At 56.4% G+C, this 7,738-nt stretch overlaps 2 protein-coding genes across 4 annotated transcripts; one reads left to right on the top strand and one right to left on the bottom strand.

Moving 5' to 3' along the window:
* The first annotated feature begins 30 nt into the window (after positions 1-30).
* Positions 31-3,293, top strand: MRPS7 (mitochondrial ribosomal protein S7). Its single transcript, XM_081162782.1, has 5 exons — positions 31-358; positions 882-1,073; positions 1,183-1,246; positions 1,618-1,785; positions 2,632-3,293. Exons 1-5 carry the CDS (start codon positions 276-278, stop codon positions 2,851-2,853), a joined length of 729 nt encoding a protein of 242 aa, XP_081018908.1. The 5' UTR covers positions 31-275; the 3' UTR covers positions 2,854-3,293.
* MIF4GD (MIF4G domain containing) lies at positions 3,168-7,104 on the bottom strand. Of its 3 annotated transcripts, XM_081162780.1 has the most exons (6): positions 6,978-7,104; positions 5,946-6,077; positions 5,014-5,123; positions 4,686-4,841; positions 4,503-4,595; positions 3,168-3,922 (listed from the first exon to the last, which is right to left on the bottom strand). In XM_081162780.1, exons 2-6 carry the CDS (start codon positions 6,025-6,027, stop codon positions 3,695-3,697), a joined length of 669 nt encoding a protein of 222 aa, XP_081018906.1. In that variant the 5' UTR covers positions 6,028-6,077; positions 6,978-7,104; the 3' UTR covers positions 3,168-3,694. The 3 variants fall into 3 exon arrangements, with proteins under 3 accessions (XP_081018906.1, XP_081018907.1, XP_081018905.1); XM_081162781.1 differs by lacking the exon at positions 4,503-4,595 and having other exon boundaries at positions 4,596-4,841; XM_081162779.1 differs by having other exon boundaries at positions 3,294-3,922; positions 4,503-4,841.
* Positions 7,105-7,738: the final 634 nt, after the last annotated feature.

Raw genomic sequence — 7,738 nt, 5'->3', positions numbered from 1 at the left:
ATATCCTGCTAGAGATGAGCCGGGGCGGAGCCTGCATGGGGGCCTGAGAGGAGTGAGCGCCGCTACCGAAGGTCGCGCCAGGCTGCGACGGATAACGGGAGGGCGAGTGTTTCTTCTTGAGTCTTCCCTTTGGATCTCGGAATGAGAGGTTCTTAACGCCCAGATTAATGGGGTGATGCGCAGGTTTAGGACCCTTTGGAGCCTTTTCCCCGTCTCCGGTCAGTCGCTCAGGCACGCCGAGGGCAGTTCTTGTGGGGTCCTCGTAGCAAACCAAGATGGCTGCGCCCTTGGTGAAGGCAGTGCGAGGGTGGTCGGACCTAACGCTGGGCGTACGGAGCGCTGTCCTGCGGTTTCCAAGGTGAGAGGGCGGCGGGCAGCTGCGAGGCCGCTTGGGTGTTCTCGGGGAGACCTGCGGGGAAGGAAAGGGGCCACAGGCAAGACGCGCGGGGACCTGGAGAGAGCCTAGGGGCCAGGATATCTGGGTCCAAACGTGACTTTGGGCCAATCTGAAGGCTTGGTAACTGCCCCCTGCCCGAGGGGGTTCTAACTCGGAGTTAAAAGTGCGGTGTTGCTAAAGAGCTCAGAGTCGGGGGCTCTGTGTTGGGATTTAGGGGGAGAGATGCATAGACAGGCGTCCACCCTGAGGTCCAGGAGTTTGTCCTTGTCGTAGGCACTAGACGAGGAGGAGACTTTCCAGGCCTGTTTGGGGGAGGTCCTCCTACCTCTTGGGACAAGAGCCAGAATTATTGCTGTTCAGGTTTGGCTAGCGGTCTGCGCGCCGCTCACTAGCCGTTTGGTTGGCTAACATGCCTATTATTAAGTCAAACCTTTTCACTTGTGGGGTCAGCTTTGCCCGCCTCTTCCTCTTCCCCGCCTCCCAGGTTAACCCAGGTTAGGGGGAGCCGCTATGGCCCTGAATACACAGATCCCCAGGTTGACAAGGAATATCACCGCAAGCCCTTGGCAGAGCTGACGGAGGAGGAGAAGTTTGAGCGGGAGCTCAGGAAGACTCAGCGTATCAAAGCTGCCCCAGCGGCGAAAACAAGCTCTGTGTTTGAAGACCCATTGATCAGGTTAGATGGAAACTCTTTTGTTCCACTGGGGCAGTACCAGGGAGGATCTACAATAAGGATTCTCTGATACAGCCTTGGAAAGGTAAACATGTTGCTTCTCTCCTTGAAGTAAATTCACCAACATGATGATGAAAGGAGGAAACAAAGTACTGGCCAGATCCCTCATGGCACAGGTAAAGGGTACCTCTCTCATCTTTCTCCTATGGCTTTGTACTTGGCTCTTTCAGTTTAGCATGAACAAGAATGAATTCATGTGTCTGTCGTTAAAATTAACTTCCCTGTATGTATGTGTTGGGGGCTTTAATGAAGTCCTGCAGCAGTCAACAACTGCCATCCCCACCCCTCCCTGAAATCTTAGCCTTCCCTTTCTGGCCTAGTGGAGGAAAGAGGGAGGCACTTAAGAACTTTGTCTTAGAAGTGCTGGGGGGAGGAGCTGTACTGCTATAGAAGAGCGAGATGGTGGGGGTGAAGGGCAAAATACTAGCTCAGCTGGGTAAACCATTCAGGAAGCCTGGGCAGCCTCTACCACTGTATCCCTTTGCAGACTCTGGAAGCTGTGAAAAGGAAGCAATTTGAGAAGTACCATGCTGCTTCTTCAGAGGAACAGGCAACCATTGAACGCAACCCCTACACCATCTTCCACCAAGCACTGAAAAACTGTGAGCCTGTGATTGGGCTGGTACCCATCCTCAAGGGTGGCCATTTCTACCAGGTAAGTGGTCAGGGCAGGGAAAGCAGGGTTGCCCACATGTGTAACAAGATGGGGGAAGGGTTCTTGTAGAGTTGGATCCAGATTGATAGCTTTCTAGGGACTAGAGACCGTCAGGATCTGATCATCTGAGTCTCATAGTGTTAAAAATGACAGGCAGAAAATGGAAGAGAACAAGTATCCAAGTACCCTCTTCTGGAGCCCCCCCATCCCCCAGGTTCTTGTGTTCTGTCAGTTTCTCATGGTGAGAGGCTATGTTTATACCTCGTCTTTATCCACCAGTGTCTAGCATAGCGTTTGACTTGTAACTGATGCTTCACCACCATTTGTTAAACTGAACTAGGTGCCTCCATTATAGTGTTTAATTATACTTCATGGTCCTCTTTCACTGTAGACTTCATAAAGGTAGAGACTTTCTCATTAATGTCTGTGTCCCTAGGATCTGGCGTGATACCTGGTGTGATACCATAGTGGGGGCTTGGCAAATGATTCTTGGACAAGAGAATCTTATTTTTAGGCACCCATCACCTCAGCTGACTAAGTCACCCCAGCTGATGGGGCTTCTCCCAGTTGGTGCCTTGTTAATCAATTTGGCTGAGCTTCCATTTACAGGTGAAAGAGGTCTTGCTTAATGAGCACTTGCTCAGTGAATGCCTCTGATGTCTGATACACTGAGGTCACCCAAAGGTGAAGGAAGCTCAAAGAGGAAAAGACAGGCCCCTTTCCTCAGGAGCCTTGCTAGGGCTGACCCAGAGGGAACCTGTGGGCACACTTTAGAGCTCCTGGAGGAAGGAGGCTACAGTTCTGGCAAATCCTTGGACCAACTTGCCCATGTCCTGTCATGCCCAGGTTCCGGTGCCACTAGCCGACCGGCGGCGGCGTTTCCTGGCCATGAAGTGGATGATTACTGAGTGCAGGGAGAAGAAGCATCGGCGGATGCTGATGCCAGAGAAGCTGTCACAGGAGCTGCTGGAGGCTTTTCACAACCAGGGTCCTGTGATCAAGAAGAAGCACAACATGCACAAGATGGCTGAGGCCAACCGTGCCCTGGCCCACTACCGCTGGTGGTAGGGGAGGGTAGAGGCTCCAGGAGGAGCCCAGTGCTTGCTACTGCAGGAATCAATGTGAGCTGCCACTACATTGAAAAATACCTGTGCTTAAAAATGCAGTTCCTTTTTAAGGGCAGGCGGGCAGGCCTCACAGGAAGGATGGAGCAGTATTTTGCTTTAGTCCTTCCTTTGTGGGCTAGAACTTGCTCTCCCTGCCCCACCTTTTGCAAAGAGGCAATACATGGACTTGGATTTCCCCCAAGAAACTTAGGGCCTATCCAGCCTTCTCTTCCCTCTGCTTGGAGTGGACCTTAGGGTGATAAAAGGGAGCATTTTAGTGTCAGAAAGGTTTATTAGAAAATTGTCACCCTGAACTGGAGCATGTGATGCAGTACTGCCACTCATTAAACCCAACTGGAGGAAATATGCCTTTTTCCAAAGTGGTCCTTACACAAAATGTATAAAACAGTTTCTGGTGTGACTTGTGCTCTGCACCTCTCCCCCTTACATTCCAAAGCATTTCACCAGTGGCTATGGGTACCCATTTTACAGATGGGAAACTGAGGCACCAAGATGGTGTTATACCAGTGGTTACACAGTGCAGTGGTTGTTAGTTGTGCTTCTCTGCCTGGCCCAGATGGGAGGTGATGGGAGAGACTAGGGGGGGCAGGTCTGTGTGGTGTATTCCCCAATCCCTGGAGGAGGAAGGGTGCTCAGGGCAGGACCACCAGGTAAGTAGGAAACCTCTCAGGAGCTGTTTCAAGTCTGGAAGGGAAAACATCTTTGGGAGAGGCAAAGGCTGGGCTGCCAGGTTGGGAGGTGGGTAGGCCAGTGCTGCTTGAAAGGAAGCCTGATCTGAAGGCCTAGTCAGAGACCTCGCTGTAGTAATACTTGTGGGCAGCTGGGGTCGTCTTCCAGCCAGCTGCCCGGAACTCGATGATCTCCAGCAGCAGCAGCTGGGCGAGGGAGCTGAGGCCAGTTGGGAGCAGGAAGCCATCCCGGATCAGGACAAAGAGCTCATCCATTCGCTGCCTGTTCATCTTCTCCAGCTGCTCCCCAACTCGGTGCAGCTGCAGCACCAGGCAGTCCACCTGCAGGGGGCAGAGGGAGGTAAGCCCTGGGGCACGGCCAGCCTATCACACAGAGCAACCATTTACTGAGCTCTTGCTGCATGCCAGGCACCATGCTTGGCTCTAGACGGGCATTTTCCCATTTCATCCTGTCAGCACCCAGTGGGTTCTAGCCCCACCTTATATGAGAGGAAGCATGTTTCAGGGACTTGCCTAAGGTCTTCCATCTGGGCCAGGCAGGACACACACCCTCTCTCCAAACTGCTGCTTAGCCTCACTTCCTGCCTCTCCCACACTGCCTGGTCCTGGCTTGGTTTCTGGCCATCTGTATCCGCAACTGCCAAGGCTCTCACCATCCCTTTTATAGGCTGGCTTTCCTGCTGGGAAGGAAGCCTCTGAGCCAATAGGTTTTGGCTGCTCTCTGTTCTGGATAAATTCCAGACCTGGCAGCTTATCCTGTAACTGACAGGCCTTAACTGCCCCCACCAGGCAACTGCCCCAGGAAGTGATGCCCTCCAGGCCTCCATGGACACTGGGCTGGCATTCTGAGCTGAGCTAAAGACTGCCCACCTCCACAGCCTTCCATGCCAGGGCCACCCACCTCCTCCTCCTCGCTCAGACCGTCAGGCTGGGCCAGCCGGAAGAGGCAGTCATAGACGGGGTTCACCAGGGCCATCATGGGCATGTTGTTCACCTGTGGGGGAGAGCAGGGCTCAGAACACTGGCTTGGTGGCCTCAGAAGACAGGCTGTCTCTGCTGTACAGGGTGGCTGCGGTGGCCTCACCCTCAAGTAGTCAAAGATGTTGCAGATAAAGGTGACATAGCAGACCCAGCCCTGTGGGGAGCGGGCTCGCAGCTCCTCCCGAGCCTGGTACTCCTGCTGCAGCCGGTTGAGGAGTCCACGCCGGAAGACACTCTGACCGGCCTGCTTGCTCTCCGCCTGTGAACCAGAGACAGGATGGGGGGGAGGACGCTACCGTCACAACTCCCACCTAAGCTAACAGGGCTGAGGACCCTCTTGTCCTACTCGTCTCTGTCTCTGAGGGAAGTCCTTTGCATCTCTGCCCACTCCTGAAGCAAAGTATCTCCCCTCTTCACCAACCCTACCCAACCTGAATAATCGCATAGCACATGCGTCCTGCTTCCTTGCTGAACACACGGTCCTGCAGAGAATGGTCCACAATCACATTGGCCACTTTCTCCAAGTCCACGGCACCTGGATCTGGGGTAAAGATAGGCAGGCAGTCTCGAGCTGCTTAATGATCACATTTGCCTCCACCTGCTCCTGAGGACTGGAGATGTTTACAAAACAGCACTCTCATTGTACGCTTACATTTAATTGAAAGAGACCAGAAAACATACAGAGAAGTAACCACACATGGAAGCAGCTCCAGCTGTGAGCCTCCTGTAGCCCAATTGGAGGCAACAGGAAGGGTTATGTGGCCGATAGAGACTAATCGAAGAATGCTTGTTTTTTTAGGACACCTCTTGTGGCACTAGGTTGAGGAAGGAGCACTGAATATGTGTCTTTAACAGCAATTTTACAGGAGAGTGTTATAACACACACCCATGAACCTCTGACATGAGAGGGCCAGGCAGGGCACTGCTAATTGTGAGCTGAGTCAAACTTCTGCCCTGAGTGCTGCAGGAAGGCCTTGGTCCAGGACAATTACTCTAGCTCCTCTGCCAAGCAGGACACTCCATCCTCTGTCCCTACAAGGGCAGCTCCGCGCATTCAAGTGAGCTGGCTGCAGCAACGCAGGAACCAAGCCCAATTTAAGGACTTAAAGGGCAGGAACTGTGTTCTGTGCCCCACCCCACTTTCATGGATACTTAAACTTTAAAAAAGGGTTTTACAGTCAGTGAGGTAGGTGACTCTCTGAATCACACTCCTAAATACTGGCCAGAATGTAGCCTGCCTTTTGGTTTGAAGGGAGAGAGGGAACTGGACGTTCCCAGGCTAAGGCTCAGTCCTCCAGTCCTGTCCCCCTGGCCCCGTGTCTGCAGGTCCAGACCCAGGCTCAGGAGGGCTCCCCATGCTCACCTTTGAGTGCTGTCTTCAGCAGCTGCTGGGTCTCTGCATCAAAACACTGGATTTTATACTCCTCTCTACCAGGCTCCCCCATGACCACCCAGCCCCAGCAGCTCTTTACTGGGGCGGGGTTAGTGACAGCACCTGGGGAGGAGGAGAGGCAAAGGAGAAAGCCTCAGATGTGGAGCGAGGGGCTGGGGTTCCCAGCGCCTGGGACAGGTACTCCTGGGCAGTCCTTGGCATTTGGTGGTTGGCTGGGTGCCCACCGAACTTGGCTTCTGGTGGAGACTGGGCACCAGCTAAGCACCTGCTGCTTAGTTTAGGAACCCCTGTAGCTTCTGGGATTACATAAGAGCAAAGAGATGAAGGGGGAAAGCGCCTACCCCCCAGTCCCAACAGGAGGCAGAGTTATTCTCAGCTGGGGTGCGGGGTGCGGGGGTGCGCTGGGCTGGGGGTGTGGGCAGGTGGATTTTAGACACTTGCCTGCCTATATAAGCCGGCCTGGAAGCTGCTGGCGCAGCGAGTGAGGGGGCTGGGGCTCCAAGCGGCGCACAGCGGCCCCAGCAGGGCTCCCAGCCCCTCTCCAACCTCACCTCACTCAGTCCCTCTCAGGCCGCAGAACCACTCGTCCCGCCCTCGCGGGGGGCCGGCCCGAGTAGGTGGGGTGGGTGGAGACGACTTTTTTGCCGCCTTGACGGTTGGGAGCTCCCACTCCCTGCCCTGGCCAGCCTCTCCCGGGGGCGAACTGGTTAAACTGGCCTCCAGAGCGGCAGAAACCCAGCCTGCCCGCTCAGGACTCCCAAGTCCTGAGCTCCATTCTAGACCCTTCCTTTTAAAGAGAGGAGCGGGTATCCGTGTCCCGAGGGGAGCCCCCTCTCTGGACTCGGTGCCTCCCCCCGGTCAAAGGAGACAACCGTAGGGGTCTCCAGACCTGGGCAGCCTCCCTAAACCCGGGACGCCCCTCCCGGCGGTGCAGGACCGACGGTGGAACCCGCTGTCGGGTGCCCCGCGGGAGGGAGAGGAGGCGTGAGCGCCAGGACCCACCTGCCGGGCCGGTGCCGAGCCCGGAGGCCGCTCGGCGGGCATGGTGCGCGCGACCCACGTCCGCGACCTGCTGGTGAGACCAACGGCGCCTCGCCGCGGCTTAGGTCATTTCCTACCGCGGGAGGGCGGGGCCGAGGGGCGGGGCGGGGCCGAGAGGGGCGGGACCGAGAGGCTGGGCGGGGCCCGGCGGACTCGACTCGCCGGCGCCACCTGCCGGAGCCCCGCTGACTCTGCTCATCGCCTGGCGAGCCCGGAGGTCCCTAGAGTGGGACCGAGGCGGTGCGGCGCGACACCTCCGCGACACTGCTCCTACTGCCCCTGTCCTCTCACCCGGTTCGTCCCCCGCCTGTCTGGGATCAGAACGGCTCGTCGGCGCTGGGCCGGCCCTGCATGAAGCCCCGGGTCTTAAGCGGTGGCGCTCGCCTCACCCGGCCCCACGCCGGGGCTCAGGTTAAAACCTGATCGGAGGGGGAGACTCCGCCGGGCTGGGTGCGTGGCGTGGGAGGAGCCGCGGGGGGCGTGTCCCGGACCCGGGGGGGCGGGAGGGAGCAAGGAGGGAGCGCAGAGATGGCTGGAGGGGTAGGACTTCACAGGTGGTGGCCGCGCCCCCCCCAAGGTAGAGAAGCGGGTAGGGGTGTAAGGGCAGGATCAGTTCCACTACCCCCCTCCTCCCCTGCCCCAGGTACAAACGATACTGGTAAAATAAGTTGAAAATCAGTGGGGAAAGGGTCCTCCTAGTTGCCAACTTGCGACCCCGAGGT

The sequence above is a fragment of the Miniopterus schreibersii genome (assembly GCF_964146895.1).
Source record: "Miniopterus schreibersii genome assembly, chromosome: 16".
Lineage (NCBI taxonomy): Eukaryota > Metazoa > Chordata > Mammalia > Chiroptera > Miniopteridae > Miniopterus > Miniopterus schreibersii.
The sequence above is the reverse complement of the archived record's forward strand: the minus strand, read 5'-3'. Positions and strand labels throughout refer to the sequence as shown.